At 40.1% G+C, this 19,851-nt stretch overlaps 1 protein-coding gene across 14 annotated transcripts in view; it reads right to left on the reverse strand.

Annotated features, from left to right (window-relative positions):
• Positions 1 to 19,851, reverse strand: part of FOXP1 (forkhead box P1) — a 411,134-nt gene that overhangs the window by 26,907 nt on the left and 364,376 nt on the right. For all 14 annotated transcript variants that reach the window (XM_058437157.1, XM_058437155.1, XM_032149488.2 and 11 more), the window contains 2 exons: positions 19,492 to 19,579; positions 6,334 to 6,417 (listed from right to left, as the gene is read on the reverse strand). In XM_058437157.1, the coding sequence (XP_058293140.1) occupies positions 6,334 to 6,417; positions 19,492 to 19,579 (172 nt within the window). The remainder of the gene's footprint in view (positions 1 to 6,333; positions 6,418 to 19,491; positions 19,580 to 19,851) is intronic.

Raw genomic sequence — 19,851 nt, forward strand, 5'->3', positions numbered from 1 at the left:
GAAGAGGGTGGCTGAGAGCAGCTGTGGCCATTCCAAAACCAAGTGCCAAGTCTCAATAGAGGAGCTGCAGTCAAGTGGAAAATTTCTGCCTGACCTCTGCCCTTGCTATTAATTTGCAGGAAAACTAATGACACATATACATATTCCCACAAAATTGTTCTAATTGCTAATTTGCCAAAGGAGCCCAGATTCCAAATTAAACATGACTGTAGCCTGTGAGGGAGGGAAGAAGAAAAAGCTGTACGCTCCAAACACAGGGTGCTTTGACACACAAAATCATTTGAAGGCTGAACCAACAAGTTAATGAAATGTCAACCTTGTCAACTGGTACAGAAGTTTCTTAACTTTTAAACTTCTGTTTGATGATCACATGCTTGTCTTGAGGAGAAACCATCTTCGAAAGGGAAGGGTGAGAGAGAGAGAGAGAAAGAGAAAGAATGGAGAAGAAAGATTCAAAACAGGCTCTGTGTTCAAACCAAACCTGCTCTTTTAATTAAGGCCTCTTTGAAAAAAGAGTGCCCCCCCAAAAAAAAAATTAATTACAGACTTAGAACAGAAGAGCAAATGGGGAATGGTGTGGGTTTTTGCCGTAATCTTGAAATATTCATCTTAATTGTAAACTATACAATCTTAATGTAATCATCAATTAGAAATGAAAGCATATGTGCTTTGTGTTTCTGATTGCAGTTCAGGTTTTAAAAGATAATTTTTTCTGGGGCATGGAGCAGGAAGGGAATGGACTGGGAGGGTTTCTTTTCCTGATGGAAAGCCTATTTTTCTTATTGTGTTCATTTTCTATTTAAAAGAAGTTGCTATGTTTAGAAAAGTCAGTAACTCTGATATTTTCTACATGGCAAGTTTCCATCATGTGATGATTTCAGCAAAGATAATCTCTTTGAAACTCTGGCCAAAAGTTAAATTCTTATGTCATTTAAAATTGCTGTAGGGTTTTATTTTTTAAATTTATTTGTACTCTCAGGCATCAGCTTTTCTTTCAGCCATCGAAACTATTCAAACTTGGTCGGCTACCCACCATTCTGCTTAGTCCTTTTTTTTTTTTTTTTAAATTGATCTTTAGTTTTTAACAGTAATCTCCCCTCCTGTTTAAAGATGATGAGTCACTCACATTAAAAAAATAAACTGCTGATGTAAATCCCTGACAGAAACAGACTTGTAAGTATTCCCATAAGAACTCATTTTTATTTTTGTTTGTGCTCTTGCCTCACATGAAAACAGATTCTGAGAACAAAAGACAAACCTGAAACCCAAACACCAAGGGACACAACTGCGTAGTAGGGACTTTCGGGCTCACAGAACTTGTTTTTCTGCTCTTGGTTTTACTGGCCTGAGCCAGCTCAAGTCCTGCTTTAACTGCATGGCAGTGTCACTTCTGGGCATGAATCACTGAGTTCAGAGACGGCCTTTCTGAGGCTGGAGGGACGTTACCAGGCCATGTGGAGGGCAGGACAGTGGGTGGCAGCCTTTGCTACAAGCCTTTCCTTTCCTTTCCTTTACCATCTCAGCCTGGCCCTGTTTTAGAGACGCGTACTCGTGGAAGGTAATGACTTAGAAGGTGGTGGTACTGGCAGGGATACTAAAAGCAAAAACAAAAAAATTCTAGTTGAAAGGTTGGCGGGGGGGCACTTAATGAAAAACAGTATATAAAACAGCTTTTGTGTATTGTGCCTAAGAATCCCTTTTTATGACTGCTTAATATTATTTCTCCAACTCTAAAGCAAGGACCCAGGCAGCCCAAATGATCCTTGAAGAGTTAAAACACCCTTTTATTTTCGGGGGGCACTTTGTTTTTACAGGACCTAAAAACTCTTTCAAAACAGTCCTAATGGCTATGGTTAGAGGAAAAGAAAATGTATAAAAATGAAAATCTAATACTGTATTTCATTCCAAATATCCAAGTTCCTGTAAGTGCTTTATAAGATTTTCGTCGAGAAGGATATACCACCTACACCGTAATTACATGCCCACCAAATCTAAAAGAATGTGGTTTCTCCAGGAGCAGAAGTTGTTCTCTGATGTGCAGGAATTACCCTAAAGCAAAGCGTTCTTCTCGTGTACTCAGTATTATAAAATACAATTTACAGTGTTTTCCTGACATGATGACAGAGAGTGAAAAGTCTTTTTAAGAAATCTGTAGCAATTTAATAAAGTCATCATACCACAGACATGTTTCTTTGTTTTTGTTTTGTCCCCTTAGTTTTTCACTCCTTCCCCCAAATGAAGTATCTTGGCAAATTCTCCACAGAGTAAGCATGGAGAAATTAATTAACCTCCAAGCAAGACATTTGGGTGTTTACTTTGAGAATGTTTACTGAGTCTGGAACAAAAGAATATCAATCATTTTCATTAGGGCAGTTGACTATTGTTTTTTGCTTTTCTTTCCATAGAAAAGAAAAGAATAGAATCTTTTCAAACTTAAAATAACAAGAAGTGTGGCCATTCTAAATGTAAGAACTGCTTTTCTGCTCTATGTACCTGATAGCTAGAACTTAGGGCTGCTCTGGTCAACTTACACATACTACATACGTCCACGCAGGGTCCAGTCTTTATAAAATTAAAAGTTTGAAAAGCTTGTCTTAACCGATGTTGGCTATTCCTTTTCTTCCTCTACACTGATCCTCACCAATCAGAGGGACCGATTTGTGCACCCACTCTTAACCTAAGGAAAGGTTCACAAGGCTGACCTCTTAACATTTCTTCCTGCTCATCTTGTAGGTTTCAGCTTAGACATCATTTCTCCCAGAAGTCTCCCCTGACTTTACCATTCTGGGTCAGCTGTTCTACTTACAGGTAGTGCAATTCACGGAAAGTGAGACTGCGTGAGTATGTATGTAGTTATCTGTTATTTCTTTTACCAGGCTCTGAACACCTCCATGGCAGGGATGGGCCTTGCTCATGTGACTACTTGTCATGTATGTCACATGCTCAAGAAATATTTGTTGATGGAATAGTTTGATTTTAAATGCAGGAATTCCCTTTCCATAACCAACCTGCACCTTGAGTCTTTGGCTTTGTTCTGAAAGGAAGGTTTTACTTAGGTTTAAAGAGATGTGACAGCAAGCAGGAAGAAAGGCTGTCGAAGGAGCCTGAGGGATGGGAAGCCCGTGAGCTCCTGTCCCAGTTCACCCATAAGCTTTCTTCCTCAGATCCATGTCTAAAAACTTGGGCACCTTCCCAACCAAGATGAGCGTATCCTCTAACCAAATCTGATGAGTACCACCATAGGATCCAGAAAATGCATCTATGAGCTGATGTAAAAACAATCTAAGAACGTTTTAGCAGTTTCTTTGATGCAATGAAATGAGGACTGGTTGGATGATTGGATACAGCAAACGACACTTAACACCCAAATGGCATTTAGTGAAAAGCAACATTTACAGCAAAGCATTCTATCACTTAGTGACTAAGAATTTTAAAATAAACACGAGGTTTCTTTTACACAGAAATGGAAAAAAGAAAAAGCTTCATGAACTTACTGGCAAGGTTGTAACATGAAAGTCCCCATCTATGGTTAGATTTGAATCCTGGTGACTGCTTGTTTCAAATTAAAGATTCTAGAAGGATACTCATTCAAACAAACGCCATGCATTCTATTATTTAGGGCGGAATAAATTAATTACAGACTGCAGGGAATATTTCGCACATGAGAATCAGTCACCAGATAGCTCTGGGCCCTTAAAGTTGAAAGCATCAAGGGTTTGCTGTATGTGTGTGCCCTTTTTTTTTTTTCTCTTTTTGGCAAAGAAGTGAAAATTTATGCAAAACATTACACAGCTACCTTTTATAATTAATTTCCCAATGCCTCACCTATACATATTTTAATAATTCCTGATTTATAAGATGGTATCTGTAATAAAATTTTCTATTTTCCAATAAATGAAAAGAAGGCAGGTTCACTCCGACAACAGAGTGTCACACAATATCTGCTTGTCAGGCACCAATTTTTACTTCTTACATGTAAGTTAAAGGATAAGGAATTTATAATGCTGCCTGTGAAGAGAACCACTTTTCATACACAAATGTGATCTTTTTTTTTGTTCAAAGGGTAATACAACAGTACATTTACATAAACTAATCCAAACAATCTATGTATTTGACAATGGCAAACCTCACACAGACGGCCTATTGTTGGTTTACATCTTGGAGTTCTTTATATTGGCTTGTAGCGCTGCTCTAGCTGTCAAAGGTTTGACTTGGACTCTAAATAAATGGTTATAGAAGTGCTGTGCAGCGATATTGGACTTCTTTGCAAAAGAAAACCTGCTGTGTATGAATTCAAAAGCTATTAATTTTTCAGTCAAAAATATTCGTGCCTATTTCTTTTAATAAAGAAATACTGTGCTGAGCTACTAAGAGATAATGTTGACTAGTGGTAGAGAATTTTCAATAGAGCAGTTAAAAATAAATTTAGTAGGAGGTCCCCTTCAAAGTTATAATTTTCTAGAATGTAAAACATTTTTTTTAATACTAATCAAGACAAACCTTCCATCCCTGTTCACTTCCCCCCATGCTTTTCCCTGTTTACTGGCTGCTTAACACTGGTCCACGTGAAGAATCCCAATGGTCCTTTTGTGGCCCACAGGGGCTTACATACATGGTGCTCTCTGCCAACACCCAGCCCGGTCACTTGCCAAGCGCCCTACGGGGTTTTGTAGTTCCTTCTCTTTAATTGTATCCTTGCTCTTCCCAAGAAGACCCAAGGTCCAGGCCTACAGTGCTGGGTCCAACCATTATCCTATCACTGTTTTTGATCCGTGGAGGAAGACAGAGACAATCTTATTCTCTCCCTTGTTGCTAGGTGCAAAGATTTGAACCCTTCAATCTAGGAAAACCATTTCACTAAAGCTATCTGAAGACTTTCAAAAAGTTGCAAGGCAGTGAATGCCCTGTGCAACTGGCTATGCTTCTTCGAGATGACTTCAGCCAAGTCATGTCAGAGGCTCACCATTTTGCTTAGCTGGGTTCTAGGAGGGGTTGCTAGAAATAGCACAGCTGACTACTGATGCCACAACACTCAATGACCTGGTTCTTTTTTTTCCTTTTTGGTGGCCTACACATCCAGTCCTACAGCCATTTACTGTAAAACACACAGAAACTAAGGACTCCTTCCTAGTAAAAATGGATGCACGAAGTGTTTAATGATTTTATGTCCTATATCTCAGTAATGTGTTCTGTTTCAGACATTAATTTTGCCTGCCAACTGCATCTTGGCAGGCTACCATATTTGCTGGGTTAATAGTCTGACTCCGTTTTATTTCTATCACTATAAATCATACATATATGGGTGTATGTTTGCTTTATTTATAGAAAGAAAATCAGTCAAAACAGATAAACCAATACTTTGCCATTACGCTGCATCATTGCATATTGATTAAAATTGCTGGTACTAACTATAGATTGTCAACGCTCAATTAATTTTCACACAGTGACTCCAAGCAAAATCAAATAAAGGCAGTGTACCTTTAAATTTTACAAATCTTAAAATCAAGAAGCAAAGCACTGTCTCCATTTTGAATAATCAGTTAAAGCTCTAGGAGAATTTTAGAAATGTAAGAGGAATATGACCGTTAAAGAGATCGATTTGTTACAAGGAAGGAGGTCCAAGACAAACTTTTAGGTTCACACACGATCCTTCTGCTTCCGTATTAACAGCCTGTGCTGGGATGACACCCTTCAAGGTCCAGTAAAAGGGAATAAGGCAAGAAAGAGGAGATTCTTACAAATTCAATGTAATTTCAGTGTCCTGTATTTGGTCTCCTAACTGTGAAGGAATAATTTTCATTTCAAACTCCTTGGTAACCATTAGAGCCTCTCCATAATTTAGCCTCTGACTATTCCAGCAGTAGGTTTCCTATGTCTTTCCTCTGTTAGAGTTAGACCGGACTACTCCCTGCTCTTCTTCCTACACACCACTGTCTCTTAGCTTACCCGAGCTGAAATGCCTCTTTCCTTTGCTGTCACGGTTTAGCTGTCTTCTCTGCGTTCCTACCATTCAGAAAGATTTTCTTTTTCCAGGGAGCTCTCATACTGTATTTCAGTACCTTGCTTGGGCCCCAATCAATCTGCCCTTAAAGAAGAGCTGGGTGCTTGAGTCTTATGGGCAAGGACCATGTCTGAATCATCCCATATCTCCCCAAATGCCTAGCATATGACCATCATAAAGGGGAACCCAGAAACAGTCGCATGAATCTAAGGCCTTCAAAACTCAAAGCTCTACCAAAGTAGGCTGGTCCTCCTTCCTCCATTTGGGGTGGGGAAGGAGAAAAGGAATATTGTGAGTTTTGTTTTTTCCCCTTGGTGGGGATCAATACTTACGGGCTGAGGGGCGGCTTTGGGTTCTGTAGACTTCACATGCAGGTGGGTCATCATGGCTTGCAGGCGTTCTTTGTCTTTTGCAAGCTGGCAGGAAGAAAATGCTTTGTTATTTCTCTGAATAAAGACGCATGACTCAACACCAAAAATGATACCTATTGCAAATTACGCTATGGTACCATAGCACATGATAAAATAATTTTCATTGCTTGTTTTTGAAATCCACATGACCATTGCCAAACTCGAAGTAACCAGAGGTGTTAGTGCGAGATTTCTCAACACAAGATGCATTAGACTTTAACTGGGAAGTTCTAGACCTGCTGGCACCACGCAGTCCCATGGAACACAGATAGCTAAAAGACAAATGTGAATCATGCCTATTAACCAACCTTATTCATGAGAAAAGCCAAGGGAAAATGAGCTAGGTAGCTAAAACCCATAAATTCATCTGTTGTGGCTGTGGAAAAACTCCTAGACAGATGGATACATTTATGCAAAATTAGCTTCATCTTTCTTAACAGGTAGGCATGGATTAAGACAGTGCTGGCAAGTGATATTAGCAGGCCAGGAGCAGGCTCCAATGGATGACAGGTTCCCATTTTCAAACAAGTGTAGAACAAGCTTGCTCATTCATTTACTCAAGATTTGAGTACCTGCTATGTGCTAGTCTCATCTTAATAATTTAAGTCTCCTTATTCTATAAAAAACGATCTTCTGAAGTCATACAAGTTTCTAATTGGATATACATAGTAGGCACTCAAATACTACTGATTGGAAGCTACATCCTTTATGCTTCGCTTGGACTGCTTTAACTCGATATTTTCAATAGTTCAAGACAGTTGGGCATACGGGACACATAACGATTACTTCTGAAAAAGAAGTGGCAAATACATCCCCTAAAGATAAAGGGATAGTTAAGAGAACAGCTGTGGCATTTAGGGAAAATGGAGAAGAAATTAATATGAGAGAGGGAGAGAATACAGTTTAATTTCAATACTTTGGTACATCATTTGTCCAAAATAATGCCTTAGATTTAAGAAGGGACTCATTAGTTCTGTCACATAATTAACCTTAAATCCTTTAAAAATAAGCAGTTTTTTAAAGTCTAAAATTATTCCCAAATAAAAAAACAAATACACCTTATCTATTTAAATACAGTTATTTTCTAAGGAAGAAGGGGGATGGGAGACGGGGGTTGGGGATTGTGGAAAGATGGAGAAAAGGGAAAGAGTACAAAAGAAAGAAGGGAAAAAGCTTTCAGCTTATCCCTACTGGATGACTCAGTCTCCAGCCATATCACATTTGATTTTTTTTTTTCTTTTTATTCCCTTGTGGTTCAGGGAGGAATAAATTAAGAAAGAAAAAAAAAAAGCCGTACAGTGTTAGCATTTATCTTTCAACAAACAGGAAATGAAAATGATACCATATTAGGAGCCACTTGATTATTCCTCCTCTGTTCTTTAGTAAGTTATTGAACAGCCAAACTAAAAGATTCTCTCAACACATAATGCTAAAGGAATTTAGTTTTCCAAAGAGGCTTAGAACAATTAAAATGTTGGGAATGCTATTTTTCTGCCATTTTTTTTTTTTTAAATATAAGTATCCTAAGCTTTTTGATGTCAAATACTGAGACTTTTTAAGAAATGGTTTGTTTTAAAGTTATCAAAGGGCAGAAGGAATTAAGAAATCAGCTGTATTTTTCTTAAAAACAAGCAGTAGTCTGTCATGCTGAACAACACAAATTAAAGGGTGAGAGGTGATATTTACTGAAGTCTGCTGAATATTAATTGTGACTTAATTTGGGGTAAATGTTGTTGATGTAGCAATTATACCTTGTACCACTAAGTGTGGTATAAGGAAAATCCAAATCCCAGGCATTTAAAGGAAACATCTTCTCCGTATTTCCATCCAAATGTCTACCAAGCTGATATTTTACTGGTCAGCCAAAGGCAGCAAAACTACATTGCAAACACATACCTAGAATTTGTATACACAGCCACTTTCATAAACCCTGGAAGTAAGTGCCATCGGAAACATTTTCATATTTTCCATGAGCACATTGCTTAGAATTCATCATCAATTCTGAGAGTTATCCAGGAACCTCAATTGTACCACCCTAGTTCTGCTTTTCTAAAAGATGGACAAGGTTACACAAAAAGGCAAAAATCTAACTTTCTGGTTTTGTTTGGTTAGTGCAAACTAATGTGTAGCATCACACTCTTGAATGAGTTTTAGACTTTAAATCAATTACAGCTCTAACACAAACTGTTTTAACAATTACAGAAAGCAACCCGCCAAATTCAGTTTTTCTTTTTTTTAGGCAAAAAGGCTAAACATTCACACCTATTGAAACCACATCCTGTCTACAATGTCTGTCTTGCATTTATAATACTAACTGCTCCTTCCAAAAGCTTTCACATTCTTTATTACTTTTTATGCCATCATCCCATGAGCTCACCATCCCCATCAATTTTCACGGCATCCTTTCAATATTAAAATATGAGGATACAAACATTTAATATTAGCAAGTATATTCCAGCATTTCCTCTTAAACTATGAATTTTATGAAAAGCAAAGAAAAGGAGGTTGAGACATTCAATCCAAAGGCCCAATAAAATTTGGTTGGCAAATTAAAAAGAAAATTTGTGTTGAAATATCAGAAGAGAATTACTCTCTAAAGAACTTTCCCAGTGGGTATGGAATGACTATCTAGCATAAAGGGAATGACAACGGCCTAAACATTAGAGGGAGCTGCTTGTGCAGGGGTCATTTTAGTCTATTGAATTCGTTCAACCATTCTGTAGAACGCTGGTAGGGTGAAAACGGTTAAGGATGTGGACACAACAGTCACACTGTGCTGTGTTCAAATCCTGGCTCAGTGACTCAGCACATTATGTAACCTTTCTAATTACCTCGTTTCTCCTTCTAAAGATGGAATGATCATCTCTGAACTCTGAAGGGGTGTTCTGAAGATCAGATGAGTTCTTGCACATAACAAGCTTAGCAAAATGACTAGTGCTTCGGGAATGCTCAACAACTTTCTAATTTTTTTTTTTTTTAAGAAAAGTGAAATCGGTCCAGTGTATCTAAACTCCTACTGGCTGAGTACATGTTTGAAATCTGGATCTGCCTAACGGGTTCAATGGAGTTTGCAGTTGGGCTAACTGGGAAGAGAAAGAATTTTGATCGTTTAAAGAATGGAACAGAAAGGGAAGGAAAGATGAAGACCGCTTCCTATCAATTTGTCTCAGGTTCTTACTGTATCTTCCTCTCATCTTGGGCAAATATTTTTCTACCCTTTGGCTGAAATAGGTCATCTCCTCCTCTATTAGCCATGGCCTCAAATTAGGTTTGAGATAGTCTGGGCTGTGAAAGATCAGAATTTGTGTATTGCACCCGAGCCACTGATAACTGCCAAAGGCTAGGAGTTCCATTCAACATCCTCAAAGATACAAACTAAGATTAAACTCATTATTTTAACAGAGAAAAGGGAACATGGTTTGGGGTTCATTTAACATCACCATTTTCTATGTTGTCGGGAGGACTAATCATTTTAAGGCCAATTTGGCAGTTCTCACTCGTGAGAAACAAAACTCTGCTGAAATAAATGAAGGGCTTTGTATGTGTAAAAATGCTAGACTTCTTGAGTACAGATGAGAAGAAAGGGCCAAGACACTCCTTTGATTTAACAGAGGTAAAGGCTACTGTGGCTATTTCAAGTCCATTAATCCTATTCTGTTTTATAATTGGGGAAAATGAGGTTTGCAAGGTAAACACATCTGAGGTCAGGGAACTGGGAAGGGGCAGAAATAAGACTAGGGTCCCAGTTATATGATGCTTGGTCTGAGTTCCCCACACTAGTGTGATTCTAAGAATCACCTGGGACAATAACTCAAATCATAGGTCTTAGTCTCCCTCCCTGCTCTCATGCTGAACTACTGTTCCTAGAGTTAGATGGGATTTTAAATTACGAAAAGAAGGTGTCTTTTCAAAGAACTTCCATGGAAGGGGGGCACATGGAGTTTTAAGAGGCACCTAAATGAATGGATGAGTTCAGATTATCCCATACAATGATGATCTCCAAGTGAAACGACTGGGGTCTCACCTAAACATGCTAGAGCCAACACTCCAACAGTGAGACCTGGAAGTAGGTATTTTTAAATAAGGACCCCAAGTGTCCAAGTTTAATCAAGTTAAGTGGGAGACACGACTTTCTGCCATGGACTGAGGAGGCCTTAAACAGTGGCTGTATAGGTTTCCTCAGTAGTTTCGTATACAATGATGATCCAAAGGGATTAACCTGATTTGGGTCAAGCATATCCAGTTACTTAAGCAGGGTATATCCAATAACACAGGTCTCTGAAGTACATATGATGAAAAGAAGAAAAACAAGGGGGAGAAAAAGCAGTGACTAGAAGGAGCAGAACTCAAATTACTCTACCAAACTGAGCATTTACCAATTATTTCTGACCCACCTTGTCAAACTATGGCTTCGGAACTTAGTACCAGTGAAAAACTTTTAAATGATTTCTTTCACACCAACTACAGCATTCAGGTGGTGGGCAATATATGGCTCATTTCACCCCAATCGAAGAATTTCCCTACTTTTATTGTACTCTGTCACCATCTTAACATTCCTTACATGTTATTATTAAAGACTCTCTTGACATTTAAAGCAGACGCACACTAATACTCAGTCATAGTCTAGGAATTCTAACGCTCCCCGAGTAAGGCAGGATTTTAAATTATGAAAAATAAGTGTCGTGGTTTTCACAGAAGGACATGGAAGTGAGAAACCCAGAGACTCTCTCTTCTTTTTCTTGGCTCCAGTTACAAAGCAGTGGCACTATGGAACTACCATACTGTTAGGACCTCTCTTTCCCCGACGTGCTCAGGGCTTGTGCAGGGAATACCAGGAGGCTCTGTGAGGCCGCTGGTAAAGGAACTGTCCTGAGTATTGCCTCGAACAGGGTTAGACGGGGCCAAAGCGGGATACATTACAGATAATAAATTTGCTAAAGTCTAGGAGGCTGGTGTGATTACAAATAGCACCACTAATGGTACAGTAATCACATGTAAAGTTCGTATGGTAATTGATTTGTGTTAGGATTAATGTCTCCCTCTGCTACTGAAACTTGTGCACTTTTCTCCCTGCTGACATTTTCTTAGAGCTTACAATTCCTGGTGTAGATGATTTGGGAGATGTTGGAGTGATCCCAGCGTCACCGGACTCCAGCCTTGCCTTGCTACCATGGATTGCCCAGGACAGAGCTCCACAAGGCAGAGCGGCATAGCCCCCAAAGCCAGGTTTTAAAACCAGTTCCTGCACAGAGCCCAGCTGGGCCACAATGATCCTCTGGGTGGAAGCGTAAGGCAGGATCCCACAATAAAAGGAGCACAGGCTACAAAGGCTGGGTTAACCTCCTGGGCTCTGCCCTTATTCGCCATTGGCGTTAAACAAGTTAATCGGACCTCCTAAACCTCAGTTTCCTCATCTGGGAGGGATCCCTGAAAATTATTTCTTTGACTCTAAGAGGCCAGTGATAGTTAAAATAACCATGGATTTAGTAATACCTTCTCAAAGAAAGAGAAGAAACATTACATTAAACACACTCATTAAATGTAAGACATATATTGATTTCCAAATGTTATATTTTTCTTTTAAAAAGTGACCCCTAGCTGGGCACACGGGCCTGTAATCCCAGCACTTTGGGAGGCCGAGGCAGGCGGATCCCTTGAGCTCAGGAATTTGAGATCATGCTGGCCAACATGATGAAACCTGTCTCTACTAAAAATACAAAAATTAGCAGGGCATGGTGGCACATGCCTATAGTCCCAGCTACTTGGGAGGACGAGTCAAGAGAATCGCTTGAACCCGGGAGGTGGAGGTTGCAGTGAGCTGAGATCCTGCCACCTATACTCCAGGCTGGGCGGCAGAGCAAAACTCCATCTCAAAAGAAAAAGAAAAAGAAAAAAAAGTGACTCTTGGAATCAAGGAAACAGGGTAGTGTCTACTCACAGAGGGACTGTGGGAATTCCAAGAAATTAGGGACATAAGGCACCTAGGGCAGTGCCCTGGCACACAGCAGGAGCTCAATAGCTGGCCAGTCAAATGGTTTCCAAGCCAGATGAAATAATTACAAGCAGAAGATGGGGCATTCAATAGCTCTCTCCCACAGCTAGTGGAGTACGGTGACCAACTCCCGCCAGCTTGCCCAGGACTCTTCCAGTTCTGAAACTGAAAATCCCAACTCCTAGGAATCCCTTCAGTCCAAGAAAAGCAAACTGGGACAGGTGGTCACCCTATTTCGTGTTAAACAGACAGATTAATTTTTATTTATTTATTTATTTTTTTTTTGAGACGGAGTCTCGCTCTGTCGCCCAGGCTGGAGTACAGCGGCGCAATCTCTGCTCACTGCAAGCTCCGCCCCCCGGGTTCACGCCATTCTCCTGCCTCAGCCTCTTCGAGTAGCTGGGACTACAGGCGCCCGCCACCACGCCCGGCTAAATTTTTTTGTATTTTTAGTAGAGACGGGGTTTCACCGTGGTCTCAATCTCCTGACCCCGTGATCCGCCCGCCTCGGCCTCCCAAAGTGCTGGGATTACAAACGTGAGCCACCGCGCCCGGCCCAGACAGATTAATTTTAAAAGCAATATATCCTTCCACTATCCTTTCTTCCTTATCCTACAATCTAGGCAACATCTTCCATGGCTCCCTTGGCCTGGAATGTCCTTGCCAACAACCCTTTCCACTGTCACCTTCCCTAATCCCTCATCCCTTGCTTTTAGAAACTCTGCCTGGCAGGGAAGTTAAAGGCATCCTAGTCTTACCCTACTAGGTTGTGTATTATGGGAAGAGGCCACGCCACCTTATCTGTATCCGGTGCTCTCTATATAATAGGTGCTTGATAAGTAGTGACTGAATGGAATAAAATCATTAAAGAATAAAAGGTACACACACCTCCACCCCGTCTCCTGCCAGGCATATCAACCTTGGTTTGGTTGATTCCTTTTTCCCTTGCCTACTTTCAATATTCATTTTAAAGGGCCTAGAGGCTGAGGGGTTGTAAGGAGCCTGTCCTGAACCTGCCCCCATGACACATGATGAAAACATCAGGACATCTTCATCCATCAGAGAAAATATACAGCAATTTAGCAATGTCACATCATCACAGAACAAATTAAAACCAACATATGTGATCAGAAATATGTATCTGTACCACTGTCTCAGCTTCCTAAGTGAAGTCAATTCTGTCAGATTTTTTTTTTTTTTTTTTGCTGTCTGTGAAATCGGATGGTTTCCCCTTTCCCCCAAATGGAATTACAATCCAACCACCACTGCAACTTTTTGTGACATCTCATCTTTAGCTTAGAAGCTGGAAGAGTTCATATGAATGTCCCACCTAATCTGGATTCAGATGAATTTAAATCCCTAGGCCCACGGCTGGTGGAAAGTGGGGGCCGAATATCGCGGAAGCTTCAAGTGTTTCCTTACAATCCCGGCCATGGCATTTCTCAGTGGGGAGTTCTTATCCTCAACAACTTTCTAGTTCCTGTGTCTCTGTCCCTCTGTCGTGGTAGGGGTGGAGGGAAGACTGCACATTTCATAAACTATATAAGATTATGTATACTGATTATGGGAACTTTTCTCCATGCCATTTCTAATTCATCTCCTCATCTGTACATCATTCCAGAAGAATCTGTCAAAAAAGAGCAGATGAAATCTTACTGCATTCCCTGACTTCAAAAAGCCATGTATGTCATTGACCCAAATGATTTTTATGGTGTCTGTCTCACTGTTAGGTGTCTATGTGTATAGTATAAGGACCTCACACACCTCTCAGGGTTTACACTTTCAGACCCTAGGTAATAGCTGGGGTCCACTGGCAAAATGTTTAAAAACGATAACTGTCTTTGCAATAACGAAATGCAGTAGGAAATGTTTGAAAAGGCTCAGAAGGCCCACTGAGATGTCTTCTTGACTCTTCTGTAAATGAGACCAGTAGAACGTTGCAACGAGAGAATGGAATTAACCAACCTTTCTCTGTTAACAAGCTCTACGTAAACATTCTCTCTACTGCTAAGAAAACATTCACCATATATTTTTACATCTTTCAACAAAAATTTAACAAATATAGATGCACCTTGCCTTTTGTAATTGGTGTTTCTATTAAAACTTTGATTTCATAAATCAAGTCATATTTTATTTTATGATTATTAATTTTTTTGAGATGGAGTTTCGCTCTTATTGCCCAGCATGGAATGTGATGGCGCGATCTCGGGTCACTGCAACCTCTGCCTCCCAGGTTCAAGCAATTCTCCTGCCTCAGCCGCCCGTGTAGCTGGGATTACAGGCATGTACCACTGTGCCTGGCTAATTTTGTATTTTTAGAGATGGGGTTTCTCCATGTTGGTCAGGCTGGTCTCGAACTCCCGACCTCAGGTGATCCGCCCGCCTCAGCCTTCCAAAGTGCTGGTATTACAGAGGTGAGCCACTGTGCCTGCCCGGCCTCAAGTCATATTTTAAATACACAGGGACAGGACAGCTCTCATGCGCAGTGCTGATTAGATAGTCTAAATCAATCTCCACAACCCATTGTCTTTATTTCTGCCCAGCTTCCTGAAATCTCACCAGTACAGCCTTGAAAGCTTTTCAGTTTAATTCAAGTGTAGTATTGTACAGATAGCTCTGTGAAGGAAAACATCTCTAGCCACTATCCCCTATGGCTAACAGTAGTTATTTTGGAAAAATTGCATCTATTTCTTTAGGGAGGTTTGTCTGATAGATCAGAGACACAAGGGCCTTCCACTTTGGGTAAAAGGTTTCTGGGGTTTAGATTCAAGGAGGCTGTCTAGGTACACAGCACTTAAGTGATCTTCACCAGCTTCGGTTGCTTCTACAGCTACTGTGCCCTCTGAATTCTCCTGTGGAATCCTTTTACGATGACCCTCTAGGTTAGACATCCTGAACCTCCATCGATGTATATGGTAAGATTCGATCTGAGCTTATTGGGTTTGCTTTTACGATGGGGCACAAGTGTGGTCTATCTCTACCACATGTGAACAGTTCAGTACCGTGCTGGAGAGAGAGGTCTTGTGAGTCTGAGTGGCAGGGGAGATTTCTCCTCCTACTCTAATACAGTGATCATCGCCCTTTGGGAATTGATGAAAACTTAACTGCTCTTTCCTGTAGTGCTAAGTGGTACAAATGTCTTTCAAGTTCAAGCTAATCAATGATAATTTTATAACACACTGAGATACTTGGAGGTTCAAGTTTTTCCTGGACTGATAAATGCTTTAAGAAATACGAAATAGGCCTTGGGTCAGTAACGTGCAGGTCATCCCCTCTAAAGGAGGTGATGCACCAGTCTGTGGCTGAGAGAACAAGGGAGGCACGATGCCAGCAGAAAACAGAAATAGGCTGTTTGAGGGCAAGCACATCTCTTTAAAGTGTTCCTGCTGCTGGAGGGACCTGATTGCCCCAATAACTCAGGTTCTATGGGCACAATGACTGGTAGTCAAGTAAGTTAAAAAGTATGTTTCTAGACACTGGTATGTTAAGTGGCAAATGGAACAGCACAAACCTAGCAATGCTGAACTGCAGAGAAAGAGGAAGCCTATAAAGTATAGATTCCTTTGGGTATAACTGTACTGTGTCCTGTATGTGGTAGGTCTGCAACTCAAAGACTCTCACTTGAATCCTTGATTAAGGCTTCTCCTAACTGTGTCTCAGGGCAAGGGTTCTTTAAATGCTAAAAATTGCTAACATTTTCTTATCCATTTCATCTGATTGACTGATAACTAATGGATATAATGTGCTTTGGCTTGGCCCCTTTCTAGCATTGAAACTCTCTTTTGAATAAATTTCTGGTGTTCTCAAGAACCTGTTAATGTCAGCTAGCACTGCCCAATGAATGGACAGTCTCACTAGAAAATTATTTTGTAGTCTATTCTTCCTTCTAGAGTGTAAGAACTTGGAGGGCAGCTTTATCTGTTTTAATCATTGTACTTTGCAGTAGCTCCAGCAAGATTCCTGCTATCTGATAGGTTCGAAATAATGCTTGCTAAATAAGTGGATGGATGAATGGATGTCTGGGTGGATGAGTGGATGGATGGGATGGATGGATGAAAGAATGAATGAAGATCCCTTGTCCAGCTTCCCAGGACCTCCCAAACTGGCAGGCACTTGCCATGTGAAGATGCTAGTAGGGAAAACTGACCCATGTGGAGACTAGACTGGTTTTATACACCCTGGCTAAGAAGAAAGAGATAAAAGGGGGTGAGTAGAGCTTAGGCAGCCAGAACCTAAGGGGACAAGTTGCTAATACTGTAATATAAATTGTTTTACTGATCCTCTTGACCAGGGGTGCCTGGCAAACTTCTGTAAGAGCCAGATCGTAAATATTTTCAGCTTTGCAGGCCATGTAGATTTCAGTTTCAAGTACTTGACTCTCCTACGGTAGTGCAAACGCAGCAATAGGTAATAAGTAAATGAATGGGCATGAGTATGGCTGTGTTTCTCATCGAATTTTAGGTATGGACACTGAAATCGGAATTTCCTACACTTTTCACCAGTCACGAAATAATGTTCTTTAGATTTTTGCCTCAACCATTTAAAATATAAAAACATTCCTTAGCTTGTGAGATTTGGCCTGAGGTCTGTGGGCTGCTAACCCCTGCTCTCAACGAGGTCTATGTCATTATTCTGATAATTCCCTCAAGTTTTGTAGAAATGGAACACGTCAGAATGAGCCTGTCCCTTCCTCCATTACGGCAAGCTCCCTGACAAAAACATTACGAGGAACATCACAGCTAACGACCGCATTGTACTAACTTCTGGCCGGATCATCTTTGATGTCTATCACAAGTTGAAAAATCTGCCTTCAGTTTGATTTATAGCTGAAGGATAAAAGGAAATCTAGAAATAAATGACATCTATAAATAATCAAAGAATCCTTGTATGTTTGTACTACTTCTAGGCCACACCCACCAAAAAACAACATGAAAGCTGCCAGGAAATAAACACTTAATTTATTGATGATGGTCTAAATCTTTTCCTTCTCTTGACCTCTTTTTGTGGAAAGTGAAGAATAATTCATAAAATAAATGCTCACTTCTTGAGTAATTAACAATGGCCGAACACTAATCTGTAGTCTAGAACGGCTACCTGACAAACCACGACAATTCTAGTCAACGATTTATTTTAGCCCATCATTAAGAATTTAATGTTATCAAATAAATAAACGCAGGAGCTCCTATCACTTTATAAGTACCACTAATACGTACAAATTCAGGTAGGAAGGTAGTTTATTCTTTTTTTTTTTTTTTTTTTTTGAGATGGAGTCTCGCTCTGTTGCCCAGGCTGGAGTGAAATGGCGCGATCTTGGCTCACTGCAACCTCCACCTCCCGGGTTCAAGCAATTCTTTTGCCTCAGCCTCCCGAGGAGCTGGGATTACAGGTGCCCGCCACAACACCTGGCTAATTTTTGTATTTTTAGTAGAGACAGGATTTCACCATATTGGCCAGGCTGGTCTCGAACTCCTGACCTTGTGATCCACCCGCCTTCGCCTCCCAAAGGGCTGTGATTACAGGCCAGATCTTCCAGTTTATTCTTTCGAATCCAGTTTGTCAAGGGCTGTGTCTTAATCATACAAGAACTGTGTGGGTGGGTTACATCTACTACTGTTTTTTTCTTCTCAATAAACATGTTAATTTAAACAGGTTTCCAAAGACTTATTTTAAAATGTTGAGATTTTATGATGTGCCCTTTTCCTGTATAAATATCTTACTGTTCTAATAAGTTTATATCCAGAGTTTGAATGGAAAAATATTAACTGGCTAACAAAAATAACTTTTGAGACAAATCCTACTAAAAAAATGTAATTTGTCATATAAGATGATAACTCATTTAAAAAAAATCCTTTCCATCCTGAAAAGTCACAACAAAAAGTTTAAGTGTGTTTTGGCTGATTTTTCTCTGCAACTATTTGAAGCTGTAAATGACTTAACTCACTAAAATTCCAAATGTAATTATCTTCTGTACTTAGCCTAGGGCTCTCCATATATCTCGGCATTGCTGTCTTGCATACAAAATAGGCTTTTCGATGGCTGGTAACAATATAATGTACAACATTGTTTTAATTTCCCCTAGTCGGCTAACCTCTTGCCTACACTAAACCAGCCAGAGGAAGAAGCCACTGTGAGTCATCAAGCACTCAGAAGCATTTTGGAACTCGGCTGCATAAATGGGGTTTGCAGGGTCAGGCTGTTGCAATTGTACATTTTAATAATCTCCATTTCTGACCTAATTTTTACTTTTAGAAACTAATTTTCTATTAATTATACCAAGCATGGAATTATTGTTAAAATATGGTAGTTTATCAAGTTATACCCGGAAGTAGAACTCACATTAAAAAAAAAAGGCCCCATCTCTGACACTGTGATTCCCAGGAAAATCTGCAAACTTTATTTTCCCTAGTCATAAAGCACATTCAACATAGCCCAATGGGTTTCTAAATACTAGATTATATATATATATACACATTCTACATTAATGCATCTGATTATGTGCATGTGTGTTTAAGATGTGCACGGTGAACTCTCAGTTATTCTTAGTGGTGGAGAGAAAAAAGGACAATGCAAAATGAGAAATAAACCCACATATAACTTCCACTGCGACTTGGGAAAACACGGTTTTGTGTGCACTGCCTTGCCGTCTTGGTCTTGCTCGCTCTTTCTCTCTTCATTCACATTCATTCTCTCAAACTCTCTTTCCCCAAGCTTGTCTTCCTAGCTCCAGTTTAATCGTATGAGCAACGTCGAGGACTTACACTGACAACAGATAACCAGAAAATGCAAAGGAGAAGTGAGAAGACAGGGAAAGTGAGAGAGAGATGGAAACATTCAAAGTGGCCACTGAGAGTTGGCTGCATACACACACGTGCCCAGAATTTGGAAACCTCTGAGCAGCAGTTCCAAAGAGTGAACTGAGGCTGAACCTGCCCAAAGAGGTAAAAAATAAAATAAAATAAAATAAAGGACAATGACAGGTTTTGGACCTTCCATTCAATAATGAGTACACAGGAACTCATTACAGAACACTACAGAAATTTGGAATTTGAGGCATACTGAGGTAATATTAAAAATAAATGTGGTTTTACCTGTAGCTCTAACTGCTGTACAACCTGCATTTGTACTCTACATTGGGCTGTACTTCTATCGTCCAGCGCATGCTCACTGTTGAGATGTCTGCAACAATACATAGAAAATCATTAAGTGAAATGGAGAAACAAAAAGGAAAATATAAGTTACCAGGATGTTTAAGCATAAACTAGGCAGCGGGTCTAGCTCCCAGGAGGTAGTAGTCCAGGGGGTGGCCTGCCCTTTCCATCCCCACCCTTTAATGCTGTCATTACGTATAATGTGGCACACACTGTTATCACCCAAAGAAAACTCTTCCAGGGAGAAGTTCCGCAGGGCATCTGGAGATAACCGTTTACACATAAGTAAGGAAGAAATTC

The sequence above is a fragment of the Hylobates moloch genome, unplaced genomic scaffold, assembly GCF_009828535.3.
Source record: "Hylobates moloch isolate HMO894 unplaced genomic scaffold, HMol_V3 SCAFFOLD_4, whole genome shotgun sequence".
NCBI classification, from domain to species: domain Eukaryota; kingdom Metazoa; phylum Chordata; class Mammalia; order Primates; family Hylobatidae; genus Hylobates; species Hylobates moloch.